This window comes from Syngnathus floridae, chromosome 2 (genome assembly GCF_059516105.1).
Source record: "Syngnathus floridae isolate MCC-2025c chromosome 2, RoL_Sflo_1.0, whole genome shotgun sequence".
Taxonomy (NCBI): domain Eukaryota; kingdom Metazoa; phylum Chordata; class Actinopteri; order Syngnathiformes; family Syngnathidae; genus Syngnathus; species Syngnathus floridae.
In genome coordinates, this window is record NC_142414.1 from 14,394,497 (window position 1) to 14,411,712 (window position 17,216).

At 43.1% G+C, this 17,216-nt stretch overlaps 2 protein-coding genes across 3 annotated transcripts in view; both read left to right on the forward strand.

The window, feature by feature from the left end:
* plxna3 (plexin A3) overlaps nt 1-9,116 on the forward strand; it is a 32,424-nt gene extending 23,308 nt beyond the window's left edge. The window contains exons 17-38 of the mRNA XM_088358201.1: nt 608-728; nt 819-955; nt 1,037-1,207; nt 1,301-1,394; nt 1,480-1,599; nt 1,874-1,990; nt 2,058-2,201; nt 2,314-2,548; nt 2,626-2,768; nt 2,874-3,029; nt 3,192-3,292; nt 3,367-3,433; nt 3,849-3,995; nt 4,079-4,238; nt 4,591-4,694; nt 4,773-4,869; nt 5,608-5,685; nt 6,124-6,236; nt 6,341-6,510; nt 6,798-7,010; nt 7,097-7,247; nt 7,388-9,116. Coding sequence (XP_088214327.1) covers nt 608-728; nt 819-955; nt 1,037-1,207; nt 1,301-1,394; nt 1,480-1,599; nt 1,874-1,990; nt 2,058-2,201; nt 2,314-2,548; nt 2,626-2,768; nt 2,874-3,029; nt 3,192-3,292; nt 3,367-3,433; nt 3,849-3,995; nt 4,079-4,238; nt 4,591-4,694; nt 4,773-4,869; nt 5,608-5,685; nt 6,124-6,236; nt 6,341-6,510; nt 6,798-7,010; nt 7,097-7,247; nt 7,388-7,480 — 2,932 coding nt within the window. The 3' untranslated portion in view covers nt 7,481-9,116. The remainder of the gene's footprint in view (nt 1-607; nt 729-818; nt 956-1,036; nt 1,208-1,300; nt 1,395-1,479; nt 1,600-1,873; nt 1,991-2,057; nt 2,202-2,313; nt 2,549-2,625; nt 2,769-2,873; nt 3,030-3,191; nt 3,293-3,366; nt 3,434-3,848; nt 3,996-4,078; nt 4,239-4,590; nt 4,695-4,772; nt 4,870-5,607; nt 5,686-6,123; nt 6,237-6,340; nt 6,511-6,797; nt 7,011-7,096; nt 7,248-7,387) is intronic.
* Nucleotides 9,117-9,785: 669 nt separating this feature from the next.
* On the forward strand, nt 9,786-17,201 carry bcap31 (B cell receptor associated protein 31). Of its 2 annotated transcripts, none has more exons than XM_088358346.1 (8): nt 9,786-9,927; nt 12,848-12,941; nt 13,346-13,446; nt 13,540-13,684; nt 15,084-15,219; nt 15,556-15,682; nt 16,070-16,170; nt 16,423-17,201. In XM_088358346.1, exons 2-8 carry the CDS (start codon nt 12,850-12,852, stop codon nt 16,447-16,449), a joined length of 729 nt encoding a protein of 242 aa, XP_088214472.1. In that variant the 5' UTR covers nt 9,786-9,927; nt 12,848-12,849; the 3' UTR covers nt 16,450-17,201. The 2 variants fall into 2 exon arrangements, with proteins under 2 accessions (XP_088214472.1, XP_088214463.1); XM_088358337.1 differs by lacking the exon at nt 9,786-9,927 and adding an exon at nt 11,651-11,813.
* Nucleotides 17,202-17,216: the final 15 nt, after the last annotated feature.

Sequence of the window (17,216 nt, forward strand, 5' to 3'; positions counted from 1 at the left end):
CCATCACTACCGAGTCTTTATATTACCAATTCAAGATCTCTGGTACAAAAAAACGAATGACTTCATCGTGACTGAGTTGTTATGATTATTGCAGAAAGTATTGCAGTTTGTCAGCCCCCGTAATTCAAACTGTTTTATTTCCAACACCGTTGACTTGATTTGGATGAAAAACCTTGAGAAGGGATGACCAGGCTGTAATGGATGGGCAACATTTAACACATAATATGATGCCTATATAACATTAGTTAAAATAATGTAAAAGTCCATCTGATCGGAGTAAGCGCTGCAAGAAAGAAGACGTCTTGAGTGACACGGGGAAGCGATTGGAAGTTGGCTGCTGTTGTGTCAGCATGCTGACATTTGATGGACGTGCAGTTCACATGTACTCATTAAGTGGTTGACACGTGACTGGCAAATAGTCAGCATGTAGCAGACATATTGCTAACATGACCACTCACATGTATTCAGTCAGCAGATGACATGATGTGACTGATATGTACTTGCTATTCGAGTATTCATTGTGTTAATGGACATGTCATCAAGGCGTGAATTCATGTAGCATTTCGGCACGACAAGACTTTCTCAAAACCTTTTTGTGTACATGCAGGGTGGTGTGTGACATGGCTGAGGCGCTGCTGCCTCACTCTCCCGGCGGTGCAGTGGAGTTGTGTATCGGCGTGTGCAGCGCTGAGTATCGCACCATGTCCACGCAAGCGTATGCCTTCGTGGTGAGACTTTGTTCATGTCCTCACGTATCCGCATTTGTTGTCGAGAGTGCCAAGCTAATTCTAAGCTAATTTTCTCTCACTCACTCACAGAGTCCCAGTTTGAGCAACGTTCGTCCAGAGAGAGGTCCAGTTTCCGGAGGAACCAGATTGACAGTGGCAGGTCGAAACTTAGACGCCGGCAGCAGTGTGTCGGTCTTTATCGACAAAGACGAGTGTCTGTTTGTCAAGTAAGTCATAAAAACGGAAATCATTCGTCGCAGCAACTGCAGTCAAAGATGAACACTGTTCCTTTTCCTCTACTTATCCAGACGCATCAATCGGGAGGTGGTCTGCATCACTCCCGCCTCGCCATCCGGGGTTGGCCCCGCCCTTATCCGACTGATGATCGACAAGGCGGAAGTGACCAGCTCCGAGATCAAATACACATATACGGAGGACCCAACCATCACCACCATAGAACCCAACTGGTCCATCCTCAAGTAGGCCTTCGGCCACTTTCACTGTCCACCATTTACAGCGCGGATTTCAAACCACCTGTGTGTGTTTGTGTGTGTGTGCGCGTGTGTGCACAGTGGTAGCACAGTGATCACAGTAACGGGAACCAACCTGCTCACCATCCAGGAGCCCAAAGTCCGAGCCAAATACGGCGGAGTTGAGACCAACAACGTAAGACTACTCAAATCTAAAATTGAAATGACATCACATGGTTAACACCAAAGTTATATGATCCTGCAACGGGGTATCTCCTCAGTTCTGCACGGCGGTCAACGACAGCGTCATGACGTGTTTGGCGCCTGGACTGGTGTACGGCAAGCCCAACCCGCCAGAGGGGGCGCTGCATGCCGATGAGTTTGGCTTCATCTTGGACCAGGTGATGTGTGTGACGTGACACAACCTTACACTAATGCCAAGAAACATCTGTTCTGCACATTAAAATGGACATAGCGTGGAAAATTGACTAAGATTGGGGTCACGAGTTGCCAATCTAGCAAAAGTCGGCCTTGCCATTGGCCCAGCAGTGTGCCCGGCGCACTGCAGATTCACACTTTAAAAAGTCTTTTTTGAGTTGTATTTCTCCTATATTTTAACTTAAGCGAAAATAAACCAATCACAATCATTCATTGTGTTGATATCTCGACTGGTAGGTGTCATCCGTACTGGTGCTTAACTCCACCTTCACGCACTACCCCAACCCGACTTTCGACGCCCTGGGCATCTCAGGAATCCTGGAGGTCAAGCCAGGGTCCCCCATCATCCTCAAGGTGAGGCGCAACCGCACAAAAAGTCACATGTTGGAGCACAACATGTGTGAACCACGTTTGTGTGCAGGGTAAGAACCTGGTCCCGGCCGCCCCCGGCAACAACCGTCTCAACTACACCGTTCTGATTGGCGAGTCTCCGTGCTTGTTGACGGTCTCCGAACATCAGCTCCTTTGTGATTCGCCCGAGTTGACTGGAGAGCAACGCGTGCTGGTGAGTTAGCTCTCCACAACTTCGAATTTCACATGTTCAGCAATTGAGTCGATTCTACAGCATTTCAGTCCATTGGCAGTCTGCCTGAAGCTCCAGCTGCAATTTCTCATAGATCCTGGTCGGAGGTTTGGAGTTCTCCCCGGGAACACTCCACATTTATTCGGACAGCGCCCTCACGCTGCCCGCCATCATTGGCATCGGCGCGGGTGGTGGCGTGCTGCTGATAGCCATCATCGCCGTGCTGATCGCCTACAAGCGAAAGACGCGGGACGCTGACCGCACACTAAAGCGACTTCAACTCCAAATGGACAACCTGGAGAGCAGGGTGGCTCTTGAGTGCAAAGAAGGTTCGCACACCACACCCACAACCAGTAGTGTGTGTGTGTGTATATTTCACATTAATCTGTGTGTTTGGGTTGTGTAGCCTTTGCTGAGCTGCAGACCGATATTCAAGAACTGACTAACGACATGGACGGAGTGAAGATTCCCTTCTTGGAATATCGCACTTACACCATGAGAGTCATGTTCCCAGGAATAGAAGAGCATCCAGTTCTCAAGGAGCTGGACGTATGTCTCACACACACGCACACACACATGAATGAGCTAGTTTACAAAAATACAATTTGTTGTTAATTTAGTGATTTGTAATTTGTATGGTTGTGTGTATTTCAGTCGCCGGCCAACGTGGAAAAAGCCCTCCGACTCTTCAGTCAGCTTCTCAACAACAAAATGTTCCTGTTGACCTTCATACACACGCTGGAGGCTCAGAGGTCGTTCTCCATGCGGGACCGCGGGAACGTGGCCTCGCTGCTGATGGCCACGCTACAGGTACCGGTGCCTCGTTGCTAAATTGTCTATAACTCTTTCAAAGACACCGCAGTTTCTCAAAGGGCGATCGTACTTCTGTCGTAGCATGCAAAGCTAATACGGCATTTTGAACATGGGGCTCGCAGCGTGTTTGCTATGCTAACGGGCGTGGCTTTGCATCAGGGTCGCATGGAGTACGCCACGGTGGTGCTCAAACAGCTGTTGGCAGACCTTATCGAGAAAAACCTGGAGAACCGTAACCACCCCAAACTGTTGCTGAGGAGGTCAGTAGGCGACCAGAGTCATGTGTGGGCTTCTGCTCTAGCCCTCCGTTTGACCCTTTAACGCTGTGTTGCAGGACAGAGTCTGTGGCTGAGAAGATGCTGACCAACTGGTTCACCTTCCTCCTGTATCGCTTCCTCAAGGTGATTGCTGGTCTTTATTTGTGTGAGGGGAGCCAACACGCTAACTGGCTAATAGAGTCAACCAGAGCTTCACTACACTTACGATACAACTGACCGCATTTGCTCAAGGTGGTTTGCCAAACAAATGTTTGTCAGATGGTCGCCTGTACTTTCTTTGTCCCCAAGTGAATTTTGAACATGTTCAAAGTTTCCTTGCGACAAGAAAAAAAACACTACACCACTAAAACCTTTGGCGAAGATTTGCACCCTTGCATGAACCGTGATGTGAATGCACACGATACGATTCAGTGCAATTATATTACGATTCACTACCATTACACTTGAATTCACCAGACTGTGCAAACCAAAAGAGTCTATTGAACTGGTAACTAACCGCTAATATAACCTAAAATGTGTTTTTCCCTGTCATCGCCAGGAGTGTGCTGGCGAGCCTCTGTTTATGCTGTACTGTGCCATCAAGCAGCAGATGGAGAAAGGGCCCATCGACGCCATTACGGGCGAAGCGCGTTATTCCCTCAGTGAAGACAAACTCATCAGGCAGCAGATTGACTACAAGCAGCTGGTAATGCACACACACATGCATATGTTTCTTTATGCACGTAGGTACGCACGCCTCCCTCCACTGATCATGTTATCTCCCTTTAGACATTAATGTGCATCCCTCCGGAGGGTGAGGCGGGCACGGAGGTGCCGGTCAAGGTGTTGAACTGCGATACAGTGACGCAGGTCAAAGACAAGTTGCTGGATGCTGTCTACAAGGGGATCCCCTTCTCGCAGCGACCACAGGCCGACGATATGGACCTCGGTAATGCTTCTTTTCCTTAGGAATTGGCATGATACAATGAACTGATTACCATAATATTCACTCCAATTACAACATACATATTATTTCCTACAATTTGTTACGATTTACAACGATGATGATGTCTTTTACAAATTACCATGTGATTTTCTACAATTACAAAGCAATTCACTTCAATTATGATGTGATTCACCCCAACCAGTAGCACCATCCACTCCGATTACAATACAGTTTGTTCGAATGATGATAGAGGTCACTTTGATTGCGTTATAATTCACTACGATTGTGATATTATTCACTGCAATTTCAGTTACGACTCCATGTCAATATCTTCACGTGTTTTGTGCGTGTTCAGAGTGGCGTCAAGGTCGGCTGACCAGGATAATCCTACAGGACGAAGACGTGACCACAAAGATTGAAAGCGACTGGAAGCGACTCAACACACTTGCTCACTATCAGGTGCGTCATTCTCTCCTTCGCCTGTCAGGTGACCAGGAAGTGGTGTGCAGACTCACCTCAATGCTAATGTGTTGCTAGGTAACAGACGGCTCCCTGGTGGCGCTGGTCCAGAAGCAGGTTTCTGCTTACAACATTGCCAACAGCTTCACTTTCACCAGATCCCTCAGCAGATATGGTACACATGCACAAAATCATTATACGACATCACACATATTGTTTATATTAGTTTATATTATAATATATCACACATATTAGGCTATATTAGCGAATTATTGTCTTAGCAACCTGTCCACCTAGCTCCTGTAGTTGGCTTTAGATTTTATTCGCTAGCTCGGTCATTGAATCACACTATCATTGTAGTGAATTGTATTATAATTGTAGTGAATTGTGTTGAATTGCATCCTAATGAGAGTAAATCATATAACAATTGGAGTACCGTATATTCCGGACTATAAGACACTACTTTTTGTACAGACTTTGAACCCTTGTAGTTCAGTGCAGCTTATCTATTGATTTTTCATGATTTTTTTAATATTGTGTGATTTGTGCATATTCTATTACATATGGAAAGTAAACTTTAAAACACCTGCAGCTTATATATGAACAAAACTGAATTTTCCCCTAATTTTAGCTGGTGCGACTTCTATTCGGGTGTGGCTTAAAGTCCACAAATTACGGTAACTGTGTCATAATTACTAAATTGCATCATAATCAGAGTGAAATATATCAGAACCATAATAAACATCGTTTTATAATTGTAGTTCTACTTATGCAGTGTACCCAATTTAAGATAATAACCAACTACAGGAGCTACATACATTATGTGGGCAAGTCACTGAGTCACTACGTCACTAACTAATTTCCACACACAACCACACATACAAACTAACAGCTTGTTGTACTCTTTATGCAGAATCGTTACTGCGCACTTCCAGTAGTCCTGACAGTCTGAGGTCCAGAGCGCCCATGATCACACCAGACCAGGAGACAGGTAGGTGCCATTTTGTTCAATAACCAGTGATCCAGGATAAATGTGCATATAGAATATTGTAGTGCAGGTAAAGTTGTAATTTTGGTATGGTAACAACAAGGGATGTTACTATTACAATACTATTTTTTCCACCAATACCAATATGAATACTCACATCTTTCATGGTTACCGATAAAAAGCACCGATACCACGAGTACTTTTGATACATAAAATTCTCCCCCCCAAAAAAAACAATGACAAATACTTTTAAAGACCTGTATTCCCAAATAACAATTTTCCTTGAAATTCTATAAAGTTAATGATTTCTCAATTCTACTTTCTGCTGGTAAATGGTTACTAGTACCGATAGCTTGAAATATTGTTGGTATCTGCACCAATAACACCCTGATATCGGTACTCGCCCATCCCTAGTGATCACGTTGATTCCGTGTGTTTCAGGTACTAAACTATGGCACTTGGTCAAGAACCATGAGCACAGTGACCAGCGTGAGGGGGATCGTGGCAGCAAGATGGTGTCCGAAATCTACCTGACACGCCTGCTGGCCACTAAGGTGTCATACCAACACCTGACATTTGAAGGACATTGCAAATTTCTGTGCATGTATTGTAGAGTTTGATGGTAAACAAGGATGTATTTTGCTGATACTGCCACCAGGGGACATTGCAGAAGTTTGTGGATGACCTGTTCGAAACAGTCTTCAGCACCGCCCATCGAGGGTCCGCTCTGCCGCTGGCCATCAAATACATGTTTGATTTTCTGGACGAGCAGGCTGATAAACGACAGATCAGCGACCCGGATGTGCGACACACCTGGAAGAGCAACTGGTAGGAGTCTAAGCTTGCCTTTTCTTTCCATTACGATATCGTTCACTACAATTAGGATACGGTTCGCTACACTTATGTTAATATTCACTACGATTAAAGAGAAACACAGTTCACTTCAGTTTTGTTGCAATTACGATACAACTACAGTGGGATTTACTTTGATTATGTCAACAGTAAATGTTAATCAGAGATGGCTTATGTGTCCCCCAAAATATTAAAAATGTCTTTACTTTTTTCCTAGCATATCAGGTTTGATAAGCTTCAGAAAATGCTGTCTGTGTCTCCAGTCTTCCTCTCAGGTTCTGGGTCAACGTCATCAAGAATCCACAGTTTGTTTTCGACATCCACAAAAGTAGCATCACTGACGCTTGCCTGTCGGTCGTGGCTCAGACCTTCATGGACTCGTGCTCCACATCTGAACACCGACTTGGAAAAGACTCACCGTCCAACAAGCTGCTCTACGCGAAAGACATCCCCAACTATAAGAGTTGGGTGGAGAGGTAATAAAAAGAGATGTAATAGGCTAACTAGCACATTGCTAAATGCCCAGCAAGTGTGGCTAAGGCTTTTATCGTGCTTGTCGCAGGTACTACAGAGACATTGCCAAAATGCCAAGCATCAGCGACCAGGACATGGATGCCTACCTGGTGGAGCAGTCACGTCTCCACGGCAATGAGTTTAATACGCTAAGCGCACTCAGTGAGCTTTACTTCTATATCAACAAGTACAAGGAGGAGGTGAGTTCATAACAATAGGTTGCTGACTAATTCAATGGAAATTCACACCAAATGTTCTCCTCAATTTTCTACTGTGAGTCCTCTCTGTTTCACAATTTACTGACTTACCTGGTCTGATGATGATGATGATGATGACGCAGGTTCTGACTGCGCTGGACCGCGACGCCTACTGCCGCAAACACAAACTGCGCCACAAACTGGAACAAGCCATCAACTTGATGTCTGGAAGCTGAGTAGGCAAATCAAGACGCCTGCTAACTGAGGGAGGGGGTCTGATTTATTTTATTTTATTTTTCTGAACTGCACCAATCAATCAATGAATTTGCTATTTATTTGCTAAGCGACGGGCTGGGACCCATATGTGGAATTATCTTCGAGAGCGAAACGAGGCGACGGACCTCGACACCATGTATATAACCACAGCCGGGAAAATTAGCTACCGGGAAGTGAACATCCGATCACGCCGCGCCTGCTGACCGACCACAGCTGTGTCCCCTCATCCCTCATTGGTCAGCCACGTTGACGTTCGATTGGCTGGGAGAACTCTTTAGTGTTTACTGCCCCACCCTCTGACGACTCTGGACTGTACCAACTTGCGGAACATTCCGGCGCCAGCCTCGCCCTTTTTTCCAGAACGCCATGATGCCAATACTTTGCCCAGCGAACAGTGCCATGTAAAGACCGGAACTAAGACCAGAACAAAAATTGGAAAAGACTCGAACCAGAGCCGAGATCAAAGATCGAAGCTGAAATGGACTCAATTCAATGACATTGTAAAGTAGAATCAAAGAGACAAAACAATGACGTTTACACTTGGCATGTGGGGGAAGCTCCTGATTGGCTCTTCACCAGGAGAAGGAAGGAAAGCCACTACTGGACCAACGCCACTGTGTGCATGTGTGTATTGTGTTTTGTATGTGTGCGTGTATGTGTGCGTGTGTGTGCGTGCGTGCGTATGTGCGGGAGGAAGCAAAAGACTGAAAATGATCGTTCAAGATGCTGGGGCAGGTCTTATTCCTTAACTCAGTCAGCTGAAAGTGTTAGCAAGTACGTTTGGGCCAGGTTCAAATACAGAAACCTAAAGCCCGAAAATTCTAGTTCATGATGGATGAGATTTAATTACTGAAATCAACATGTTGTTTGTGCTGTTGGATCAAGTCTAATTTCAGATATCAACAATCTGAAAATGTTAGTGCTGTTGGTTCAGGTCTAATTCCTGAAATCTCCTGCATGAAAATGCTAGTTTATTTTGTTGGGTCAAGTGACATCTAATTGAAATCAGCAGACTTGAAAATGTTAGTTAATTCTGAAAACGCTAATGGGGTGGCTGTGGGGTCAGGTCTACTTACTGAAATCACATGCACACAAGGGTATTTATTGATAAACTTTTATTTAAATTATTGTTTACACATTATTTATTATTGGTGCCAACCAACCAGGTGTTGATGACATTGTTGTCGGTGATAAGGGCGTTCACGGAATGTTGGTCAGACACGCTTATTCGTGTTGCCGTGCAAATGTACTATCGGCGGGGACGTGTTTCGTGACTCATTTCTGACCCCGAGAAGAGCGTCCGGTCGGCATCACGTCAGGAAACAACCACAAAAAGCGGTCGACTCTGCCTGGACAATACACTTGATGACCAGTAGGATTTTCCATGATGTCATCAGAAGAAGAAGAAGAAGAAGAAAAAAAAAAGAGAAAAACATGTTTATTTGTGAAAACATGTTTGATAGCATTGCCTTGTTTGATTTTTACTTTGAAATGTAACCATGAACACCATGTCCATGTTATAGCCTGTGTCTTTTTTCTACATCGCCATTGCCTTTGTTTGAACTTTGTGACATCATTACTAAAGTGTAAACTACACCTGACTCTGCCTATAAATTAGAAGTTGGCAACTTTGCTTTCTAACGCGCAATATGGCTAGGTTAGTTACACACCAGCAGTCCGGGAAGTAGTGCCACTACAAAATAATCCATTTTCATCACTTTTCTTAAAGAGGGTTTTTTTTCAATAAAATCATGATACACCGTATGAGTATGTTCAATAGTAGTAGTTATAACTAATTTGGCCCAAAACTTTCACAGAATAATCATTGTGACCACAGAGCAATGGCAAAATCTTTATCCTAACACGCAAGCAAATGAAAGACTTTTTAATGTTTTTGTATTTAATTAAATACATCTTTAAAAATGTAACAAAATACTGTAGGGCAGGGGTTTCCAAACGTTTTCCATAGAAGGCCAGGTTTGGTGAGGTGACAATTTGTGGGGGCTGACCATTCAGCTTCCAATTGCTTTAATTTTTCCTGGGGTTCTTTTCCACTTTGTCGTTTACACGTTTCATCTGGTAGTACCTCTTGATATTGGATTCCTTGAAAACAGCCGTAGTCTTTCCAAATTGGGCAGACCAATGTTTTTAATTCAGTTAGGGGAAAAGGCCAATTTCCACTAGTCCTGGAAGCAACGACCCTCTCTTTCAACTTTCCTTTTCTTCACTACAGTCTCCAATCTAGAAATGGGCTGGAAAGGGTCAACGAGCGAGGGACTCAGAAATTCACTGAGTGGTGTCTTCAGAGAGGCAGCACATAGTTCCGAAAGCACCCGAGAGCTCGGATGTCGACGTCACCATCATCCTCCCAACGGAACAAATCTGTTACCGTGGTAACCTTTATGAAGTATGACATTCTGTCAGGACAAAAATTGATGCTGCTGCCTCACTCGGACAGGAAGTCACACAGTACTTTAACACCACGGCATGACTGTGGGCTGATATTTATACGAGGGTAAAAAACTTCCAAGCTATCGAGGGAATCAAGTGAAACGAGTGGCTTCTTTCCGCCAGGGTTTGTCAGGGTTAATCCGCCTGGCAACAGCCAGCCGGTCCATCTTGTGCATCATTTATGATTGGGTGGTGGCCAGTCACATGACGACAGCTGCCATGTTTAATAAATGATAGGTAGACTGCTTGGAAATGGAGAAACAAGGCCATCAGGGCTAATAGTCTTAGCTTGTTCGTGAGTCTCCTCCTGTCTGTGTCCTTCTGGGGTTTCTTAAGCATTTGAATCAAGCACCGTGACACCCCCAAGATCCACACTCCCTCCTCCAACAGAAAGCCACATTAGCCTGAGAATGAACTGCCAGGATTGGGGTACTGCATGTTGCTGATAACAGCACTCTGGGGGGTGTCGGATTATGAAGGGAGTGGGGGATTTGGAAAGAAGCCAAGCTAAATAAAAGTGGAGCAACATGGCTGCTGCTTCATGCTGAACAAAATGTGTCCTACAAAAACATAAAAGACCCCCACCCATCCCCACCACACGCACACACTCATGCGCACGCACACACAGGGTAGATTAGGTTTGCTCAAACTTTTTGTGCTATGGGCCACATTTAATTTGGAAAATGGGCCGATGGGCATGCTCACAGTATCGAACTACAATGAAAAGCTAAAATGTACGAGTAAAATGGTCAAATAGTTTACTTTAATTATAAATCTCATGTTTAATTGAATTTATGATAATGTATTTAATTATAATCGAAACAAAGATTCCACACTTAAAGAATGAAAATGTGAAAACAATCATGTTAAATTGAAATAAAATGAACAATAATGTAAAATTATTTTGTTTCTTTTACTATTTTTAATTGCATTATTAATAATGAAGTAACCAGATTATTCGTAAAAATATATATCTGGTTTATATGGAAAAATGGTTGTTTTACTTTTATTGCTTACTTACTGTTAAGCAATTATATGATACATTTTACTTAAAAATCATGTTCAAGTTTGTTCATTTTACTATTTTATAGTATCATTTTAAAAATCATTAAATCAACCAAAATAAATGTATAATTGTTTTTAATTTTCGTTTTATTTTACTACTTCTATGACGTTCTTTACAATTACGATGATTTAATCATCAATTACGATGATTCAATTAAGACAAGGAGAGAAGAACTACGCATGATGCAAACCAAGATTTATTTATTTATTCATTTATTTATTTATTTATTTATTTATTAATATATTGTTTATCTACTTGCTTATTTATTCATTTTTTAAAATGATTTGCAATGAATAAAGTAATGACTTTAAGGGGGCATTTGTTTGGAGCACTATACGAAAAAGGCTAATAAAGCATATGTGGACTGTGGTACCCTCTGTTGGATGTTATAGTAACTTCAGTCCCATGACAGTCATGGCTTGAGCAATCGTGATGACGTAATATAAACACGACAGATAAGTGATCGATTGAAAATTTGTATTTAGTAGTTAGAAGTAGCTTAGTAGTTACGTGTGCATTCAACTAAAAAGGCATCCACGCAATTCTCCAATAGATGCAACGTGAAGGCAACTATTATTGTCGGGTGAAGCTCCGCCCATTTTTACATTTATAACCAATCACACGGCGACTTCAGGACACTCAGGCATTTTTTTTCCCGGAAGTAGAACGTGTTGACTACTTAACAAGCTGTAATCGCAAAGCTTCAAGAGGTCCAAAGTTAAATATTTGCCAATTTACTAGCTTATTAATAGTACGTGTTAGTGATTCATCTGCAGGTGAGTGTCATGGACTATTCTTTGATTTTATTCTACCACCGTATTTCTGTGGAGCTAGTTTAGGGTATTTACCTGCACCCTTCTCCAGTAGATAGACGGTGCCTTTCTAGTGTAACTCAGCACATACTGTACATATTTTAAACCTGTTTGTAGTCGTGGCCAACATGGTGAACATTTGATCACAACTGCTTGTGTGTACGATGGAACAAAAAGAGCACGCGTTTAGTGGTTTTCCATCCAACTTAGTTAGCTAGCAGGCTGGACTCAGTACTGTTAGCTTTGGTGTAGTTAGGGCTTAAAAGAACAGATGTTTAACACTTTATAGATGACCAATTAGAAATTAATTCGGGTTAGGTTTAATAGTTTTCGAATGAGTATCAGGGTAATGTTGCTCATTAAATTGCGTTTCAATTGAGTTTTGATCAGTTTTAGACTTGCATTCTTATTAACTTTACACTGAGTTTGATTTTAGTTTCAATCAGGTTCAGACTTAAATGCTGTAGGCGGAGTCCACTATGTTAGAAGAATTTGAATTTAAATTATTAAACATGCGGTACAATTGGTCAGTGTTTGATATGAGTTTTAGTCCGGCTAAGTTCAAGTAAATTGAAAACAAGTTTAGGCAGAGTTTAAAAGTGGCACCCATTATTCATCAAAGGGGCATCAAATTAGAAAATGTGACATCTGCAATCCACCCCTAAGCCCTTGTCAACAACAACAAAATACTGGCTCAAAATATTTCTCTTTCAGGTTGAGATTGTATTCTCAATGAGTTTCAGATAAATTTCTTTCAAGTGTAGTGACTTTAGAGTTTCAAATGGTTTTAGATCAAGTTTACACTGCATTTAAATCAGGTTTAGATGGCATTTCAAAGAAATTTGGCCAAGATTTATAGTGAGGTTTCAATGATTTCACATCAAGTTTCCAGTGTGATAAAATCAAGTTTTGAGTGAATTCAGAGAAGCTTTAGACAAAGACATTGATGACTATTGAAAGTTAAAGATGGACTATGTGTGTGTGCGCGTCTTTCACAGAGATGAGTCTCCAGTGGACGGCCGTGGCCTCCTTCTTGTATGTGGAGGTCTTCTTAGTGCTCCTTCTCTGCATTCCGTTCATTTCTGCCAAGCGGTACGTGCTTGAACACACATTAACAGGATTCAATATTTAACTGACAACTAATCGATAATCAAATGAGAATAAAACCGTTTTTTATTACAATTCACTATATTACAGTAAAATTCACTCTGATTATAATTCACTTTTTTGTGATTCACTTTAATACTATTCACTACCTATGTGATAGGATTCATTACGATGCAATTCACTTTGAATTGTATTCACAGCAATTGTGTTAAAAGTCTCTATGATCCACTACAATGGTTCATTAGGATAACAATATACAATGATGATTCTGATTAAAATATTATCACTCTGCTTACAAAACAGCACTATTCACTTCTCTTAATTCTAGTTTATGGCTTTAAAAGTGTGTGTGTGTGTGTGTGTGTGTGTGTGTGTGTGCGTGCTTGCAGATGGAGCAGTGTCTTTAGGTCTCGGCTGGTCCAAACCATTGCCCTATATGGTAATACTTCCTTCCTAGTGGCAATGGCTATCCTTGTCTTCCTGCTCATTGGTGAGTTTCCATATGTGTGCAATTGTGTTTGTGTGTATACATGATGTGTCCGATGAATTCACATACCGGTATGCGGTTTGTTGTGTTGTGTAGATGCGTTCCGTGAGGTGAGCAAGTACAGCGTGACGGAGAAGGTGGATCTGACCAACAATCCCACTGCCATTGAACACATTCACATGAAACTGTTCAGAGCGCAGAGGAATCTTTACATCGCCGGATTCGCACTCTTGCTTTGCCTGTGAGAACACACACACACACACAGAGTCCATCTGGTCTTTCCCGAGTCATCACAACAAGATTAACAGACACATTCCAAAACTAATTTAAATTCAATTTGAACACAGTACAAAACTGAGCAGAAATTGGTTTATACTTTAAACACAGTCTAAACTTATTTGAAATGCAGTCTGAGCCACAAATAGATAAACAGCGCGGTCTGTTTGCGGTACTTGACACGTCGGACATTAAGAAGACAAATAATGAGCTCAAAATAAATCAAACATGACAAAATAACACTATTTGAACACAGAACGTACTTACCCATGGTAGAAGTCCTGGAAATAATGTCCTCAGTGTGACGTATGGAAGTGCACACAGGCACCCGTCCCGTACCATGTCATTGTGCATGTGCGGACGTTGAGCTGGTTTGCTGTTGCATTACATGGCTATGTTCATTACATGAGGCCCCATGTTTTGCTTTTTGTATGTGATTCCTTCTCATTTGCAAGCTTGGATCTTTTGGAATGTGTTTTTTTCTTTTTTTTTTTTAATGCCACTGTGACCAGCAGGGGGCAATGCACACATGCATACATATGGACACTCACGCGCACACACCGGCTGTGCTGCCATAGACAGTGACTGGTGGATTTCCATGTTAGTACTGACACAAGCCGCGGAAAGTGTCAGCAGCTGATCGATATTTCCGGACTGTTAATCACCCCGAGGCCACATTTGGTCATCCTGAATCACTTCCTCCCTACTCTTAAGGTCTTTTTGATAATGTAACGGTGAACGTACCCGCCCTGGGTCGTTTGTCCTTTCACGTACCGTCAGGTCCTTTACACAAACGACAAGGTTCGGTCATGTTACTTTGCCATCAGCAGCACCACGTGTTGACACCATGAGCTGTGTGTGTACGTGTAACTAAATATAAGCTGATGACACGCGCACAACTTTGGTCTGTACTGCAATGCCATGTGTGCAATCGCAGATGCCAAAGTGAAATGCCCTTCCTTTCAAATGGAGTGGAAAATGTGATTTGTAGCAAATCAATGTAACTTTTGCTGTTGCTCTTCAGAGTAACGTTCATACTCGCCTTCACCTTTGCCAGTCATGTCGTCTTAATCTGCTCCTTGTTTCGTCTCCCATTACTCACAAAGATACATTGTAAAAAACGTGATGATTTTCAAGCCTTTATTATTCTGAAAAGTTATCACGACTCCTTTGAAAGGGGGTGAATAGCGCGGACACGCACACACCCACACTCTGCTGAAGCCCTCAAACTGACAGAAAACATGTGGTTCCGTTGAAGCCAGGTCCTCTGGTCTAAACCATCTGCGGGTTTTGTTAGAAGTCAACCAAATCATGACATGAGAACGGTATCTTGATTGAAAGTTTATATGTGCATGTGCTTGCAGGTTGCTGCGTCGTCTGGCCACTCTGCTTTCTCAGCAGGCCTCCCTGATGGCGTCCAACGAGGCCTTCAAGAAGCAAGCGGAGGGCGCCAGCACCGCCGCCAAAAGCTTCATCGATGAAAATCAGATGCTGCAAGAGGTGAGTTTGGGGGAGCTTTGGGACTTTGTGATCAAAAAGAAGTCAAAGGTGGGTGGGGCATAGTCTCAATGACGTCGGTACGGAAAAGTGAGCTGATGAGTTGACAGCTGCTTTAACTCGGTCGCTGGTCAGCTGCTCTCGTCACTCACTGTGTTGCCTTTGCTGTTCCTTTCACAGTCAGGATACTTGATGATGATGATAAAGTATCAAGTACTCGTCACGTCGCTATGACATGTTTTCGGCCGTTTGGTTAGAACACCTGTTGTTCTCCAGGGCACGGCGCTCTCTTTTTCAGCCTCTTTCGAATGTGACCAAGGCTCCCTCTCCTTTTGACAGAAACTCCGTGAGGCTGGTGTGGAGGTGCCAGAGGCGGGGAAGAAAGTAGGCGGAGTCCACGAGGAGAACAAGGCTCTGAAGGAGGAAGTAAAGACTTTGAAGGATGAACTGGATGCCACCAAGAAAGGTGAGGTAGCCAGGAGGAACGCTCTCGGATTTCTTGCTAGGATAAAGCTTTTTATTCCTCCTCACAATTTTAAAGCGTTCCAATATGTCTCAATACCCGAAAGGTCCACAACTATGCACCTGAATTTTCAGCATATGGTGAAATCAGTTCGTTTTGGGGATGAATCTGTCATGCCGTCATCTCAAGCTACATATTGCTCGGCCAATGGCGAGCATGGCTTTTGGATTTTTGTGCATGTTTTTGTGATATTGATTTTATTTTTCAGTGGTTTGCTAGCGATGTGGGGAGATTTACTCTATGAATGTAATAGAATTGACTGATTGGTTTAAGTTTTTTTTTTTCTTCAAACAAGAGACCTTTAATGAAGTTGCGTGCGTGTGTTCACAGCTCTTCGCAAGAGTGACGGTGATGTTTCGGCTATGAAGAAACAAGCCGCCAACCTGACGGTGGAATATGACAGACTGTTGGACGAGCACAGCAAATTACTTGTAAACGCACTTTTTTTTTTTTCCTCCCCCCACCTTCCCATCTCTTTCTTCTTCTTTGTTTCTGTCTCCCTACCTTTCCACTACGTTGTGGCCTATAAAGCTCCAAAGGCTGACGTCACGCATCTCACATTGCACCAAAAGTTAACAATTGCCACGCAATACTTTTTTTGTTTGGTGAATAAAAATCACTTTATGTATTATTTTTGTCACTTTAAGAGGCGCTGATTTTTTTTGTTTTGTTTTTGTCTGCAGGCCAGTGGTGATAAGAAGTCTGACTGAGGATGATGAAGATGAATGTTCTTCATCTTCATAGTGGCGGGCCTGCTTCATGGTCTTATGTTGCTTCCTGATGGTGCCTCTTGATTTTTTTGTTTTGCTTTTTGTTTGTTTTCTCAGTCGCGTAAGAGCTCATATTCCCATTGTTGAAGCCCCCCCCCCCCCCCCAAGGGTCCCATCTTCTCGACAAGTGTTTGACTTTCTTGGTTATTGGTTCTCGCGTACATAGCTTTAAGCATGACTTGTTAGCAGCACTCGCTAATGTGATGCTTCTGTGTGTAACATGGGAGTGACTCGTGTGTCACATTGCAATGGAAACTGCGTATACAACCTGTAGTGTCACCTCCAATACACAACTTGGCACAAACTCTGTGTGTGTGTGTGTGTGTGTGTGTGTGTGTGTGCGCGCGCGCGCGCGTGTGTGTGTGTGTGTGTGTTCCCACACATGTTCAACATACACACAGTGGCTGCAAAAGGGGTTGCGGGTGTTGAAAGACAGCTGCTGGCCTTCTTTTAGAAAGCACTGTTTTAGCCTCTCCCCCTTGGATCTTGTTCCTCAAAGTGCTGACTTGAAGCAGCCAAGTCATTTACGTTTGGGTGGATGAGGGTGGCGCCATATTGGGAAAGAAAGTGACACTCCAGCGTCAACATTCACCACTCTTGGTTCTCTGGGAAGTGGATGCTTTGCTTCCATTTCAATTGAGACCACCTGGCTTGTTCGCCTTTGTTACAAAATAAAACTCTGATATCCAGCGGCCTTGTGGTTAGCA